General features: G+C 35.4%; 2 protein-coding genes across 2 annotated transcripts; one reads left to right on the top strand and one right to left on the bottom strand.

The window, feature by feature from the left end:
* Positions 1–3,661: 3,661 nt before the first annotated feature.
* LOC132722077 (uncharacterized) lies at positions 3,662–8,124 on the bottom strand. Its single transcript, XM_060706508.1, has 6 exons — positions 7,941–8,124; positions 7,231–7,461; positions 5,987–6,213; positions 5,110–5,258; positions 4,427–4,537; positions 3,662–3,977 (listed from the first exon to the last, which is right to left on the bottom strand). Exons 1-6 carry the CDS (start codon positions 8,122–8,124, stop codon positions 3,749–3,751), a joined length of 1,131 nt encoding a protein of 376 aa, XP_060562491.1. The 3' UTR covers positions 3,662–3,748.
* Positions 8,125–16,199: 8,075 nt separating this feature from the next.
* On the top strand, positions 16,200–18,047 carry LOC132722073 (polypeptide N-acetylgalactosaminyltransferase 13-like). Its single transcript, XM_060706502.1, has one exon. The coding sequence runs from the start codon at positions 16,320–16,322 to the stop codon at positions 18,036–18,038; it is 1,719 nt and encodes a 572-aa protein (XP_060562485.1). The 5' UTR covers positions 16,200–16,319; the 3' UTR covers positions 18,039–18,047.
* The last annotated feature ends 289 nt before the right edge of the window (positions 18,048–18,336 follow it).

Below are 18,336 nucleotides of genomic sequence, written 5' to 3'. Positions count from 1 at the left end.
GTTGTTTTTTTTTTGTCTTTTATACTGGTTTTATATAAGAAATTTGTTCCAGTTCTCATCAAATAATATGACATACTCGGATCACCGAATAGGAAACCAATATATGACTTTACCTAATTGAAATCGGATGGAATTCTTGCTTCCGAATTTACTATTAGCTGTAAATCGAACGGATTAATTGATAAAAATCGGGTCCATGGAAAAAAAAAATAGTCAACACAAACAATTACAGATCTGTTAAGCGATTGATAAGTGATTTGCCACACCGTTTAAAATAAACGAGCCGGTAGGTAATTTGAATTATGATTTGGAAACTTCATTGACAAGCTCTGCCAACAATAACAAATTTTGATCTCTGTGACATTTACCTCAAATTATTTTCTTATTCAGAAAATATGCAGTATATAGTTTAGTCGGTGGTAGGGGGTGGACTGTATCTTGCAATTGAAAACCGAGCCCACAATACATGTAATTTTAATTTTGCCGGGTGATGCAGGAATTCTGTCTTTTTTCTCTATATTAAAGAAATTGATGGGGTTATTTGTGTCGTGCGAAATCTGTAAAGAGTCGCCCCGTACATTTAATCAAAGACATTATATTTGCGATTCTTAAATACCGTTAAGCAAGATATTATTTGCATGCTTGTAAAGTTTTCAGTTCATTCTGTTTGATTTTTTCTGGTAGGGTGGTATCAGTATATTTACTTGAACACTATTAAATGACCCAAAGGATATGTTGCCTGCTTTGTTTATTTTTCTTTCGACGTCTTGTCCGTGATATGCAGGCTTAATTACTTCTAACGGAACAATTCATTGCTATCATTATACCCCCGCACAACAAAGTTGTAAGGGGGGTATACTGGAATAGGCTTGTCCGTCCGTCCGGCCGTCCGGCTGTCCTGCCGTCCGGCTGTCCGTCGGTTTTTTCTTGTCCGACCAATAACTTAAGATTCCTTTGACCCTTTGTCTTCATATTTGGCATGGAGGTTAGTCATGATTAGTAGATGATCCCTATTGATTTTGAGGTTACTAGGTCAAAGGTCAAGGTCACAGGGGCCTTGACTTCAAAAAGCTTGTCCGCCCAATAACTTAAGATTCCTTTGACCTACAGTCTTCATATTTGGCATAGAGGTTAGTCATGATAAGTAGATGACCCCTATTGATTTTGAGGTTACCATGTCAAAGGTCAAGGTCACAGGGGCCTTGACTTTAAAAAGCTTGTCCGCCCAATAACTTAAGATTCCTTTGACCCACAGTCTTCATATTTGGCATGGAGGTTAGTCATGATTAGTAGATGACCCCTATTGACTATGAGGTCACCAGGTCAAAGGTCAAGGTCACAGGGGCCTTGACTTCAAAAGCTTGTCCGCCCAATAACTTAAGATTCCTTTGACCCACAGTCTTCATATTTGGCATGGAGGCTAGTCATGATAAGTAGATGACCCCTATTGACTTTGAGGTCAAAGGTCAAGGTCACAGGGACTTTGACTTCAAAAAGTTTGTCCGCCCAATAACATAAGATTCCTTTGACCTACAGTCTTCATATTTGGCATGGAGGTTAGTCATGATTAGTATATGACCCCTATTGATTTTGAGGTCACCAGGTCAAAGGTCAAGGTCACAGGGGCCTTGACTTTAAAAGCTTGTCCGCCCAATTACTTAAGATTCCTTTGACCCACAGTCTTCATATTTGGTAAAGAGGTTAGTCATGATTAATTGATAACCGCTATTGATTTTGAGGTCACCAGGTCAAAGGTCAAGGTCACAGGGGCCTTGACTTTAAAAAGCTTGTCCGCCCAATAACTTAAGATTCCTTTGACCCACAGTCTTCATATTTGGCATGGAGGTTAGTCATGATTAGTATATGACCACTATTGATTTTGAGGTCACCAGGTCAAAGGTCAAGGTCACAGGGGTCTTGACTTCAAAAAAGCTTGTCCGCCCAATAACTTAAGATTCCTTTGACCCACAGTCTTCATATTTGGCATGGAGGTTAGTCATGATTAGTAGATGCCTCCTTTTGACTTTGAGGTCACCAGGTCAAAGGTCAAGGTCACAGTGGCCTTGACTTCAAAAAGCTTGTCCGCCCTATAACTTAAGATTTCTTTGACCCACAGTCTTCATATTTGGTATAGAGGTTAGTCATGATTAATTAATGACCCCTATTGATTTTGAGGTCACCAGGTCAAAGGTCAAGGTCACAGTGGCCTTGACTTCAAAAAGCTTGTCCGCCCATAAATTTAATATTACTTTGACCCACAGTCTTCATATTTGGAATGGAGGTTAGTCTTGATTAGTAGATGACTCCTATTGATTTTGAGGGCACCAGGTCAAAGGTCAAGGTCACAGGGACTTTGACTTCAAAAAGTTTTTCTGCCCAATAACTTTAGATTCCTTTGACCCACAGTCTTCATATTTGGCATGGATGTTGATCATGATTAGTAGATGACCCCTTTTGATTTTGAGGTCACTGGATCAAAGGTCAAGGTCATAGGGACTTTGACTTCAAATGTAATGCAATGTATTGATTTTGACATTTTCACATTTGAAGCATGTAGAATACATAACTTAGCAATGCACTGGCTTAGTAACCTCAGATTTGGCAGGGAGGTTGTCCTTGAGCTCTAAATGGCCACTGTTGATTCTGACAAAGTGGTATGCGGGGGTATTTACGCCATGATAGTGGCAGTTCTAGTTGCCATTGTCATGGTTGTGTTGGAATTATTAAGTTTAATGTTGTTTTGGTTTTTTTTTTTTGTCAACATGTCCAGTAATAAAAACGTTGATTTGAGAATAAACCGTTTGCAATTATTTTTCTTGGCTCCAAAAAGTTAGAAGTTGGTATTTAATACAAACGTGTGCATACATTCCACAGCAGAATAGCAATGAATTTGTCGTTGTTGTTGTTTTTTCGTTGTTTTTTTTTTGGGGGGGGGGGAGTTCAGAATCATTGTCGTATTTCTATTTTCTATCAATAAAAAGTCCGAAAATATATTGATCAAGAAACTTCTTTTGCGATCTCAAGATACTTTAACAACTAAGTATGTCTAATCATGTTGAATCCCAAGCGATGTAGGGAATACGAGGAAACGACAAAACGCAGATGCTTTGGCTAAAAAATCCTTAAATTTGCATGTTACCAAAAAGTGTTTTTAACCCCTCAATTACTAGTAGTAAACTTATATCATCTAAATGGAAATCAAATTGGACCAAAGCTGAATTTAACAAACTTCATCACATCAACCCTTTTTTTTCTCTTTCTCTCCTTAACCGCCATGATAGGGTAGTTCTTCTAAGTTGCAAGAAATACACGATAGGAGACAATGCTCCATTTTGTATAGCTTGCAATGAATCTTTTAGTGTCAAACAACTATTTCTTGAATGCTTTTATTTTGCACACTTTCGTGGTAGATTTTATCGAATCAATTCACTTAGATAACTTTTTGCGTCAGTTCCTAAACCCTAAAACCCTAATCGATTACTGGAAGGCAGTAAATTTATATTCTACGATTGAACTTATTCAATCGTACCAACTCATTCTTAAATCCTACTTATTGTAGTGTTCGGCTCAGTATTACCAATAACGTATGCTGTGAGGTATCAACTACTTTAAAAATTTCATCAATTCCATTTAAGTGTAAATATCGTCTAAAACACATAGATAATTGTATACTTTTTATTGATAAAACAATTGTTTTGTATTTAGTTAATGCAATAATTATCAATATACACAGAACATTTATCAAAAGCTACATTTCTAGTCTATAAACGTCCGTTACAGATGTACTGTAGGAGGGTACAAAAAGCTCCAGCATTCCATCACCGTCCACGTCGGCACATGCCAGCTGTCCAACAGTTTCGCCGCCGGTCGTTACAACTGTGGTTTGTGTATATGTCCAGTCGTTCTTATTTTCACTGTTTGCTGTCAAAATGTAAGCACCACCGTTATCGTCACCGGATACAATGATTATTGGTTTACTGTAATCAACGGTAAATGATTAATATGATTCAACGATCATAACAATTGTTAAAAGTCAACGGTGAACGGTGAATATGAATCAAGAATAATTGTAAATATAAATCAATGGTTAATCAAGGTTAACTCTAAAGATCTATGTAAAGAACGGTAAATATCTGATATTAATCATCGGTAAATAATAAGTATAACTCAAAACTGTTAAATTTATATAAATCAACGATTAATGATTAATATAAATCAACGGTCAAATAGACTGATACGAATCACTTTAAAAAAACTGCTAGACACATATATAAATCAACTATTAACATAGCTGATCTTAATCAACAGGAAGTTGTGTATATTAGTCAACGATAATATATGATTCTGCTTTTAATCAATAATACATATTACATATAAATCACCAGTTATTGATTATTAAATCAAGTGTATTAATGAAATAACATACGTATTATTGGAAATCCGTGCTGTAAATGATGAACCTGGAGCGCCCTTGCCATTACCCGTGCTTATAGGGACGTAGCCTGTAGATATCACGTGACGTTTAAACTGGCCAGTTCTAAAACATCACAATGTTGAAATAAGGATTGAAGGTGATTATTTTATATTATGCGGAGAATCATACTAGACTATGTGTACATTAACATTTTAAAAATATTTGTATTAACGTGTGGGGCGGTAGCAATTTTTTTTTTAAATATACGCAAAATCAAAAGGTAATTTATGGACCTTTATATCCGGTTTCAATATTTTTTATATCATATATCTTAAATCTAAGATTTTTTAACAGTGATACCAGTTTGCCAATATAAACGGATGTTAAAATATATAACTCAAGCAATTAGGTAATGGTTATATTGTTAATAACCGTTCATATACGGTCAAATAACCGGCTACGAATTTAAAATACTGTAATCTTCTTTTATTAGAGAAAAAAAATGAAATGATTTCATAATTCGACTGCAGCCGTGTACATAATTTATACCATCGTCACGATTGTCCAATGAAAAACGACGTTACAAAGGTGTAATGCTATAATATCCATTATAAATTAAGTAGTCTGGCGACACGATTATCCAATTAAAACTGGCGTTGCAATATTATAATACATTGAATGCAAAGAACTGTTACCTAAAATCGTCTGGTATTTCGTAAACAAACACCGATCCATTGTTTCCATTATTGGTGACGAGTAAATCCATTCTGCCGTCATTATTGACGTCATCAAGTTTAACTTCGAATACAGCACCAATTGTGGCATCAATAATTCTACTTTTAACCTGAAAATTGGAGAAAAACTATATAAGATTTCATATCTTTCGTTCGAATCCATTTCATCATTTTTATATTAAATGATTGTACATGTATATGGTTATGAATAAAATCATCGTTGGATACCCACGGCCGAACCATTAAGATTGCATGTTATATGACATGTTTATTAATTGTGGGTATCCGACGATGGATTAAAATATGTTTAAAATATACGTTTTATGTGTTGTTGTTGTTGTTGCTGCTGCTGTTTTTGTTGTTGTTTACAGCTTTTTATACCATTTTATGTGGGTTTTACGAAAATCTTTTGCAAAATTTCAGATCATTTACTCATTTTCCAGAAAAAATATTTTGCTGAATGACCTAAAAAACGTGGGGGCTTTTTTTTGTTGTTGTTGTTGTTTTTTACTCAAATCGTGCTTTTTATAGAACCGCACTAGTTATCGATTTCAATTCAATTCTGAGATTGTATCCTTTATTATCATTTTTTGCGTTTAAAGTTACCACAAATCTTATTCTTATGAGTTTGTGTGCTTTTTTTTTCCTTTTGGACATAGGTAAAGCTCTGTAACCATGCACATGCACATTTAATGCGAACCACGTTTTTTCAACATGTTTGTACAAATTACGTTGTGTCGTTTTCATTCTATACTCTCAAGTTGATTCAGTGTTGTCTTTCTTGTTAAACCAATAACCTTCTTCCACTTCGACCGTGGTAGAAAAAAAAGAAAATTACCTCTGATGTATTCGTCCAAAGACCTTTACTATTTGTTGTCCAGTAAATTCCTAGCGCTTTCGTGAAAAACTGAGCTGTAACAATACACTCTACAGGACCGTCTGTAGTATTCAACGTGGTATATTCAAAGAAAATATCGGGCCCTTCACTCAGAACGTGAGTTTTCCATGCGAACGTGACATCACCGTTAGGATTCTCCAACCATAGAAGTTCACTTGCCTTCGAACCTACGTTTAAACAACTTTTTTAAAAGGAGAAATATGTGATGATTAAGAGAATATCAAAGTTTGGCTTGTGTGATATTCACCGAGACCTTCGATGTTTAAAGACTTGCATTTTCACGGAAATCATTGCATTAAGTTTTCGAATTTTATTTATTTTAATATCCGGAACTCTATGTTTTATAGGGGTATCACGTTTATTCGTTTAAACGTGTTTAGTGGGTTTTAAGCCATCGTCGGATACCCACGGTTGATCAACATGTAACATAACATCTGATAAATGTTACTGGTTCGACCGTGGGTATCCGACGATGGTTTTAAGCCAAAAACCGATGAAAATAAAAGTCAATAATCGGTAGCCGAGCTTTGTATTAGACCATTAGCCAAAGATGTTTAAGAATGATGTTATATATTTTACTTTGACCAAGTTTGACATTTTGTTTTTAGGTTAATCGTACAGACATGTGTCTTTTACTATTGCATGGTGTCAGATTGTGTACGGCACAGAATAAGCAAGTTAACTCCAAGTTTCATCTTGGGCATTTATCCAATCATATAGCATTAAGAATAATGCCCCTTGCCTCACAACTGCGCTTTTTCTACAAAAGGAATTATTTTAAGGTTCATTATTATACTATTGAAGTGTTTTCAATAGTTATTTCTACCTGAACAAAACTCAAAATGTCATGTCAACAACGACGGCTACTTGGCAATCGTTATACATCAGCCTTTTTCTTTGAAACAGTAAGTATTATTCTTAACAGCGTTAACGTGTATTTTAAAAGTTTGATTCTGGCATTTGTGAGATAGTTATTGTAAGACATTACGCTTATTTTTTATTATGCATATGACGTCACATCACGTCACATTACGTCACATTACTCGTATATGAAAGCCCGTGTTATATAGACAATGCCACATGCAAAATGTACTTATGCAGGGAATAAATATATATATAATCTTACAACATGTTTATATTTTGTTATTTAACAAGTGATGACAAGAAACAAACTGCTACACTACCGAAAATTGGTTCTCTCGCGTGACAAGTCACGGCGTCGAGGTCCCCGTCACCGTCCATGTCATGCCACCTGGTCCTATGATAGAACCATTGCCCAGTAGAATCATCTGTGATTGTATATGGACCACTCGGTGGCTCAGTAGATACGTCAATCAATTTCAAACCACCATTAGTTTTGAACGGTAAGATGAAGCCATATGGTACAATAACCATACGCTTTCCAAAAACATCATCTGAAAATCAAATGAAAACGTTGATACGATGGCAAATTTTGTTTTCTATATGCATTGAATTACGGGGCTGTTCGTGGCTGAGTGGTTAAGGTCGTTGACTTCAAACTACTTGCACCTCACTGGGACTTTGGATTCTTCATGTGAGGAAGCTATCCAGCTAGAATACAGAACATCGATGGTTCTAGTTCTACTCTAGTGCCCTTGGTAGAAAAATGAAATAATGCATGGATGAGCACCTGAGGTCATACTCCACCAGTAAAGCTGGGACGTAGCCATATGACCTTTTCTGTGTCGTAGTGACGTAAAACCCAATCAAACAAACATTAAATTACATTTTTTGTATCTAGACTCACAATAAATGATACAGTGATTCTGTTTATATAATATCCGGTCTACATAGGAAACAGAAATAGATTTATATATAGCTTTCGAATTATACAATACAATACTACATATAATGATTTCTATCAAACGCATACCAGGAACGCCGGCCGCTTCGTTTGGCCACGTGGCTTGTGTCGTCAATGTTTCCGGTTTAATACCTGGCACATTATCCATAAAATGTCCAATTCCTTTCACAATCCCCACTGTATCGGTAGCAAAAGGAATTGCACTAAATGTTGATATAACGAAGTCATATTTGTCTTTTTTGGGTCCTACCATTTGGATTCTCGTATAAAGTAACGAAAGCGGGATCTGATATCTTAAATGCAACCTAAACTCGTTATTTTAACACAATTGACACAATAAATTAGTAAAGAACACAAATAAACTAAAAATGCGAAATTTTCCATTATCAAATTATTGTGCGATATCGGTGAATTTACACAACAGATTTTATTAATGTCCGTCTGCTTTTGTTTAGCCATGTGCTTAATAGTAATAGAAAGGGTCAACAGATAAGAAAACAACCTTGGTGGTTGTTATATGTTCATTCGTAATGAGAGAAGTGTCACAGTTCTTATTCTATTATTTGGCCCTATTATCATTTGTTTGTTGCCACGTGATCTATAGATTTCAATTGCAACTGTTGTGAATGTGGACAGAGTGCAGTTTTCGATGTTTTTCCCCATTTCATCTAAATTCCTTAAAGCTGCTCGCATCAAGTTTCGTTTAAGTTAAACAAGGGGTATATAGCACTTAATCGCTAATTTCAAGATATGGTTTGTATGAACAACAATTCATTATAAGAACATTCCAGTAAAGTTTTATCAAAATCAGCCAAGTGGTCGAGGAGATGTAATTCAAGAAGTCTTCGGTGGTTTATTTAGCACCAATGCAATCAGATGGAAGTGAATATCCGCAAATAGTATATGTATCCTGATGACATGTTTACATCTAAATGTTATTATTCAATGTATTTTATTGTATTATTATTCATACATATTAAATTTGTAATTCTTCTATGTATATCGATTTGCATGGGGTTAAGAATGCAAACTTTCAAATGTATGTATGCCAATGTCAGTAAAAGTAATGAAGATTTTTCATAAGATATTGTATCATTGCTTTAGATTTAAGGCTTGTGCAATATAATAAACTATTGTCTATTCAATGCGTGCTTTATAATAGTGTCAAGCTATTACATTGTACCTGTTTATGCTTTTATGACATATGCACAGTGACAAAAATAGAGACAGGTGAATCCATTACATAATTTGTAATAATACACACGGTCACACAATTAAGTATAAGTTTATGTAATCATAACAAAACTTTTGACTATGAGAGGTAGCGATTTCAAGGGGACTCTGTATGTGTTATACTCTTATATGATCGCGGACGTATGCAAATCGTGTCAATTTCATCAGAAAATACTTAATGTGTAAATTGGGTTGCGTCCGTTAAATTTCTTTTGTATGTGTTTTCCGTTTAATTTGTTAGTTTGCAGTTACATTGAAGTTTTTCTAATGTGTTTTTGTCTGTTATTTTGCCAACTGTATTTGTTACTTGGAGTTCTGTTAAACCTGTCTGTCCTGAAATGTTCCGTTTACATGTGTGTTATTATCTGTTCAGTTATTGTCATTATTATACCTGTTTGTTTTTCTGTTTTATGTCTGTTATTGCCTTTTCAATGTTATATCTGTCCTTTTAAGTTTTATTCTTACAGTATTATTTTGTTTCGTAAAGTGTCATGTCATTATTTTTTGTGTGTATATTCTATGTTATTCGGTGTGTCTTTCTTGTTGTCTGTATTCCGTTATCTACTCGTTTTAGTTTTTCTGTTGTCGGTCTCCATTTTCTGTTCCGTTGTATTGTTCTGTTAAGAGTTCTCTTGAAGGTATTGTTGTCCTGGTGTCCTTACTCTAGTAGGTATCTTTTGTTTGTTCCGTATCTTGTCGTTTGTGGCTACTGTAGTCTTGTTCCGGTAAGTGTTCTCTTGCCTGTATCGTTGTCCTTGTGTCTTACTCTAGTAGGTCTCTTTTGTTTGTTCCGTTTCGTGTCTTGTCGTTTGTTTGTTACCTGTCGGATGATATCTTATTTTGTATGTATTTTGTTGTGTGTTCCTTCATCATCTCTTTTCCACTTTTCTATTAGATCTTGTATTCTGGTCCGTTTAGTCTCTGCTTGTATGTTCTTAAAAGTCTGACAACGCGCCGTTTGGCACTTTGTACTGTTGTCCCTAGCGCCAACACGGCGTACGAAAGCGTTCCAAATCAGCTACCATATTTATTCCCCAATATGATACAACTCATGCACGGGACCTCGATTTATTGTCTCATCCGAAAGACTTTTTAGTAATGTTATTTGGCAACCCCGGGAATCAGGCCCATAATTCCGAGATTACCAGTCTGGGAATCGAACCTAGCTATTATGTCAATCTTCCATTTTCCAACGTATACAAGTATTTGTTATGTATGCACCTGCCTCTTTTGTTTGAAAACGACATGACACGTTATGCCAAATTTTAGTTTCGTAAGCAATGTATTTTAATCATCACACAGAATATATTATATTAACGAAATATACAAGCAGTTTTCACTTTGCTTATGTCATAAAGACATAAACGACAAATAATATGACACTATTTTAAAGCATGTATTCTACACAATAATTGGTCTCCTTCCACAAGACTTATATCTAAAGCAACCAAATAGATTATAACATTCAGACAAGAACATGTTATCAAGATACATATACTTTGGGTGGATATTCCTTTCCATAGTACTCTATAGTACTCATCAATCCTTTGAGCTGCATGCCTCTTTAATAAGACCTAACCACCAACAAAGTATCAAGTTGTTCTGTCAGGAACCGTGAAGCAGTTTTTACGTCACAGACGAAATCCGCGGTGTATTTAAGATAGTTTGTAATACGTTAAAGTTTAGTGGCATGCGTCATTTTTAAAGATAGCAAATTTGTGTATGAAAATGTTAGGTTTTGTTCTAACACTACAGCATAAAATATAATACATTCAGCGGGTCTTTAAATTACATAACTGCAGGGATGTACAAGACACTAATTAAATATGAGGCAATGGCATGTCGCATTCTTTTATTTGTTTAATTTGTGTTATAATAGCCGAAGTTAAGTCGTCGCATTCAGTGCTTTCAGCGCTTTGATCTACATTGCAGTGTTAAAGATCATATCATTTTTATCATCAAATTGAATTGAATGACAAGTTTCTCATGCAAATTAAAACGTTTCACTATGAAAAATAGCCCGTTTATTTGCTTTAAATGTCTGAAATCGGAAGATTGGTAACTGTGCTTGCGATACCATAGCAGCTCTTGAAATTTTCGGAATTCAGAATCGGTTTTTGGAAAATTCTGCAAGAAGATTATCACACCAGCTGATGAACCTAGGAATTCCAGGTACCCTCCACTTAATTGCCAGGGTATCTTAGGCCGTATTCAGAAACGATAGTTAATCTCAAAAGCACGAAGGTTCGCCTCAAGTAACGCTGGAAGCGACTAACGGTAAGTAACTCATAATGTGAGAGACTTCAAGGTTTTGTTGCATACCAACACTCAATATACATTCCAAGAGCATTAAGCATGTCGTGTAAAAGTGCGTATTTCACAGAAGTGGAAACAAAATTGTTAAAGGAGATAGTAAATAAAATTCTAAATGTAATTGACAACAAACAAAAAAACCTGATCTACGTACGTTAAGAAAAAAAACATGAGCAGAAATTGAAAGAGAATTTAATAGTTATCAAGAAACATTCCAGAACAGCAAAACAACTGAGAAAATGATGTGAAAACCTGAAAGACTGGGTGAAAAAAGGGAAGCTAAATGAAGTTCATTTTGTTTATTTTGAAATAACATCCAATTCTAATGTCCATGAAAAAAAAAATATTGAAAAAAAATCAATATACACTTATGTTATTCTCGATCATCTCTCAATGTATATTTTTAATAAGACTGTTTTATTTAATACTTTGTCGTTTGTATTTGCAAATATCACTTTTTTAAATGTCTAAAATAAAGATGAAAGAGTTTGTACATTAAACACATGTGTCTATGTTAAACACATGTGGTGTGAAGTGAAACTTTTTTGTATTTATTTCAAGATAATTATAATACTATTTGGCAATTTATTTTCAGAATGTTGCTTATAAACAAATCAAATGAAATAAAATATGTGTATTACTAAATGACAATATTGATAAAACGGCAAAATAATTCAAAATCAATACTCATATCAAAGTGGTATTCAGTGTAATGTTATTGTCACGGTTCAGAAATGTTCACTATTTCGGGGAGAAGATATGTAAGCGGCCGGATATCTCAGTTGGTAGATCCGCGGAACAGTATTCCGAGGGTCCCGGGTTCGAGTCCCGGTCAAGCTGCATATTTTACTCACCCTGTGACATTTGGCGCCCAACGAGGAACCGTGACTAATATAGCTCAGAATTTAATTTACATTGCTCTGTAACTCTGTGAAATTCGAGGACGAATTTCAATATAGTAGGCGAGTATGTCACGGTTCAGAACTGTTCACTATTTAGGGGAGAAGATGTGTAAGCGGCCGGATAGCTCAGTCGGTAGAGTCGCGGAACGGTTTTCCGAGGGTCCCGGGTTCGAGTCCCGGTCAGGCTGCACATTTTTCTCACCCTGTGACATTATTAAAAACATTTCAAGATAGCCCCCTCCTAATCAAATAGAAACTGACTTTAAAATCTGAATACCACAACTACATGTATACGGGATTTACTCAAAAAGTAACAGCAAAGTTATCTATTAAAATATTACTTAAATCGAGTAATATTCTCTTTGACGATATATAAAATGTCACGTGGTTTGGCTACCGGTGTAGAGGTGTTAAAATTTAATTGCAATACATTATTTGTTAGCCATTGAAGTTATTATGTATATAGGACTTCCAAAAACAGTTATTATTCAGAGCGGGCGCTATGGTGCAGTGGTAACACTATCTGTCTACCAATCAAGGGGTCGTGAGTTCGATCCCCCGCTACTCCACTAAAATTACACAGAACTGTAGAGACTAAGCGAATAGAAAATACAAACAGAGACTAAACGGTTAACGACATACAGATACAGACTATACTGAGCAGACTGACCTAACGTACAAGAGACAGAACAGAACATACAGCAAATGACATTCAAAAAGGAACATCACCCGTTCTGAGAACAGAAAGGAACAGACAAAAAATAATAAATGGAACAAAACACAAGGACAACGATATCGATACAGACAAGAGAAGATGGTAAATGGGAACCGATAACAGAAAAATTGAAACGAGGACCAATAACAAAAGAACTAATAGAATACACAACAACGGGATACAGACAGCAAGAGACGGAGCATATAGTAGGAGACTGAATAGCACACACTAAACACAAAACACGGTAAACACAAAACATAACCCAACCAGACACTTAAGCAGACAAGAAAGCACATTGACAGAAAACAAAGTGAGAACAAAATGGAAATCAAATGGAATATAGTTCGATACTCCGCTACTCAACTAAAAGAAGGAAAATAACATAGCATACAAAAAAGCACTAATATACGATAAGACACGGACAGGATCTGTTAGTAGATAACAAGACGCTAAGAAAAACAGAGAAGGACTAGTCTTTCCAAACAAGACTAAAAGCACAGAAAACAAATCGGGAACATAATGGAAAACACCGACAAAAAATGAAATGAAACTGCAAAAACCAAAACATAGAAATCTAGAAACTAAACGAATAGAAAATACAAAAAGAAGCTAAACGGTTAAAACATACAGACTAAACAAAAACATCTAACAGAAAATGGAAAAAGGGACACAAAGGAACGGATCGCGAAAAAACATACAAACAGGAACGTTTCCCAGCAGACTTAACGGAGCATCTAAAAACGACAAATTAACAAAAAAACAATTAATGGAATAAGACAAAATAGCACACACTACACACACTCGTTAGTAGATAACACGACGCTTAGATTACAATAAGGAGAGTTATCAACGTTACAACTAACAATACGCAGCATTTCACCAAGTTTACAACGAAAACTTAACAAGAACTAAACAGAAAGTAAACAGTTATAGACAGTTAAGTAACAGCGTTCGGCTGAAACAACTACATAGAAAACATTAAATGGAACAGCAAACTAACAAGTTAAACGTAAAAACACATACAAATAAAAAGTTAATAACCAATAAGAAAGGACTCAAAAATGTAAAATTAAAGAAATACATTGTAATATCTAAATAACTAGACACTTTACTTACATTGACATTAATTTGAAGACATTATATATTCAAATACATGTACTTAGTGCAGATTTGGTTTTTATTTAAGCGTGTATGTTTTAGCTTTTCTGATGGCACGGGAAATTTTACCGATTCGCCTGCTATCATGTTATATAGACTTAAGAATAAAATATAATAAGCCATGATCGTATTTAACATACACTACAGAATCCCCGAGAAATAGCGACTTGTCATAGATGTACATGTACATGTAGCCACCTGTCTCTATTGTCTGTAGAGGAAACATTTCCTAACACTTAAGTTAACAACATTCGTAAACATTGGAGTTTAATCACAGAGAACATAATTATTATATTAGACCTAACAAAATATGCAAACAGTTTTCACTTTGCGTATGTCATAAAAAATCATAAACGACTAATAACATGACACTATTATACGAGCTGCGTCACGACAAAACCAACATAATGCGTTTGCGACCAGCATGGATCCAGACCAGCCTGCGCATCCGCGCAGTCTGATCAGGCTCCAAGATGTCCGCTATCAGTATCTGTACTTGTAATAAAGTTGGTAAGCGAACAGCATGGATCCTGATCAGACTGGGCAGATGCGCAGGCTGGTCTGGATTCATGTTGGTCGCAAACGCACTATGTTGGTTTTGTCGTGACGCGGCTCATATATATTGTTTTTGTTTTCTTTTACACAATAGTTTGAAGACTTTTATCAAAAGCAATGATAAAATTTCTGCATTAAAATCTCCATTACTATCGTTCACATTGACATTCATACAATGGAAATTTTGCATTCTTGTATGTAATTCAATATACACAGAAGATATACATAGAAGAAGGACAAATCTAATATGTATGAATAAGAATGCAATAAACATGCATTGATTAATAACATTCTGATATAAACATGTCCTTGAGATACATATACTTTAGCGGATATTCACCGCCATAAAAATCAACCTACATTAAGTAAATTCATATAGTACATCTGTGCCATCCGTGTTTTCGTCCCGTTGCTGAAACCGAAAGTACAAAATGTCTACCTGTTATCATTAATTCGGATTCGTTTATAACTTTATTATTTTTTTAATTTGGCATTTTTAAATAGATTGTTACTTTCGGATATATTTGCAATCATAATTTTAGAGAAATAGACTTTATTTTTCTATGCATGTCAAAAATATACATTCGTTATACATTATCAAAGATTGCACGCTTTGTGTTTGTTTACATCCAAAACAACGTGGTAGAACTATTTTCAATCCGTATTAAGTCCGAGATTATTATGAAAAATAGCCGAGGATGTTCCGATTGCCCTTCTGTAAAATGCATATCCCCTTTTCGCAAGTTTGCGACCCCATCTGATAAGCAAACATTTCTGGATCCACGCATGTACTGTATCATTCTTTCCCTGCATGTTTAATACAACGTGTGCATGATTGAACAAATAGGATTTACCTAAGTAATATGTCGCATTATCGCTAGTTATATTCCGTTTTAATAACAGTCAATGACTTGCGTACGTTATTGTTTGATTACTAGAATAATGTGCCGATATTCTTACTGTATGAATTTCCAGATTACGTTTATAATAATTTTACATTTTAGAAAAACCGGAAAAACGGAGATCCTCCGACAATATAGAAAAAGCAAAATGAGACGAGAAAAAATCGTTAAATTAATTTTGTTAAATTCCCTTCTTGTACTTACAATAAATTTTTTTTTTTAAGTTGATGAAAACATAATAATGTAGAGATGGAAAAAATGTAAATTTGTACATGAAAATAGTCGCTCTTTGAGTAGAAAGGAAAATAATTATTTAATATTGCAGAAGAATTGCAATCAAATAATATGAACACCACGATTATCCAATGAAATTCGAAATTACAATTGTGCAGCATAACATGATTTTGTTGTTGTTAGTGTTATATACATAAATCAGTACATACCGACTATATCAAATTGAAAAAAAAATGGTAAAGAGATAAATAGATATACTGCAGAAAATCAAAGGATTATTTGTGTTGTACAATATGTCACCTGAACAATACAGGTTTTACCTTAACAAGAATCGCTGTTAAATTAAACGTAAACCATCTGCTGTGCATATAAGACTATTGATCCATCCCATCCCAAAGAAAATTCACGAGAAGTCGAGACATCATTAATAAAAGCAATGGGACCAAAGGTCTCTTGTAACTTTAGTGTACTTTTTTGCATAATTAGTGCAATATTTCTTATATACGGAATTAGTCGAATTTACCAAAATCATCAAGTGAGGCGCGAGAGAAATTTTCCTGAGCAGAATGTGAAGAAATTGACAGTAGAAAATACATCACCGTCCGTAAAGCAGCAGGAAATTGTCACAGAACTGTCAACATATTTAGGACCGGGCGCAGATGGCGAGCAGATATATTTACCCGCCAACAGGGAGCATTATGAATATATAAGAAATAAATCTTTGCTACACGAGGTTAATAACTTTAATAGCGATTTAGTAGGACTGAAAAGAATACTTCCTGATCAAAGACCAGAAAAATGCAAAGATATACAATATCCTAGTGATTTACCGGAAGTCAGCATTGTCATCACTTTTCGCGAGGAGTCAGTTCCAAGTTTATTACGTACCGTTTACAGTGTGCTGGAAACTTCACCAGATCGTCTTATCAAAGAAGTTATCTTGGTGGATGATGGGTCAAAAGATGAATTTTTGAAAGCGGCTGTTGAAATTCACGCGACAAACGTTGACAAAATAAAGCTTCTGAGAAACGAACAGGCGCTTGGATTGATGAGGGCTAGACAAAGAGGCATTGAAGAAACCGGAAGTGACTACTTTATTGTTTTAGACGGACATATAGAGGTGACTCCAGGCTGGTTAGAGCCGGTCCTTTACAGGTTGGTTCAAGAGCCAAATGCATTGCTAACGTCACATATCATGGTTCTGAACAAAGAAACGTTTGAAATATCAAGGGGAGATCACGATATAGCGTTTATGTTTTTCGATCAAATTACATTGAATGAATTATGGGTAAAATATACAAACGATTACCGGGCATATAGAAACGGAAGTGTGTCACCAATTCCATATGGCATTGTACCTGGCATGATGACGGCAATGAGAAAGAGCTTTTTCTTGCAACTCGGTGGGTTTGATCCCGGCATGGAGATTTGGGGGGTTGAGCATATGGAGTTGTCAGTAAAGACATGGTTATGTGGCGGGGTGGTTGAAATGCTTCCCTGCTCTAAAATCGGGCATATTTACAGAGCTGCTCCTTGGCAATCATTCCACCCACATCAGCGGTATGTGTCTAAAAACATGATGCGTTTCGCGCATGTCTGGATGGACGGGTATCTTCAAAAACTCGCTTTGCGCGTGCAACACAAGAGCAATTTAAGCCACTGGCCAGACCCGGGAGATTTGGAGGATCGACACAAAATTAGGCGAGAAAATAATTGTAAGCCATACCAGTATTATGTTGACAAAATTCAAAACATGACCCATAATTACGTCCCCAAATCACCACGTGTAACCGGTGTTGTTAGAAACGAGCAGACAAAAGCGTGTCTGGATCATGCAACGATTGGTGGAAATTTTGTTCTTATAACATATTCTTGTACCGGAGACTCAAACCAGTTTTTCGTATTGACTGAGGATAATAACATTCGAGTAGAAAGGTCGTGGCTTTTGGTTATACCCGGTTCAACCAAGCTAAAACTTCTTCGAGATATAACGGACTGGTCTGGACCAGAATTTCTATGGACTTTTGAGAACAATAGCACCATTAAGCATACTGTTACAGGAAAATGTTTAACAGAGAATGTTAGGCAGAATGTTACTTTAGAAGACTGTGTTAACTCTCGTAGTCAAATGTGGAAATGGCCATTGACGGCGTAAAGTTTCTATAAGAAAACTGCAAAGCACTAAACTATGGTGGCTGATGTCTGCCATTTCGTGTCTTCGCCCTTCAAAAGACGAAGGCGAAGACACGACAGTATGTTCACTTACCGTGTCTCCGCCTTCGACTTTATAGGGCGCCTACACGAAAACACGGTACATGTATATTTTAAGCGGAATAACGATATTTTAATAGGAGAAGACACGAGATCTTCGCCTTCGGCTATCAGTGGGCGAAGACACGAAGACACGAAATGGCAAAAATTAGCCACCATACTAAACTAATCAAATGTGAATG

Source organism: Ruditapes philippinarum, unplaced genomic scaffold, assembly GCF_026571515.1.
Source record: "Ruditapes philippinarum isolate M1 unplaced genomic scaffold, ASM2657151v2 ctg2281_1_1_1_1, whole genome shotgun sequence".
NCBI classification, from domain to species: domain Eukaryota; kingdom Metazoa; phylum Mollusca; class Bivalvia; order Venerida; family Veneridae; genus Ruditapes; species Ruditapes philippinarum.
This window is presented reverse-complemented; position numbering and strand designations above follow the sequence as displayed.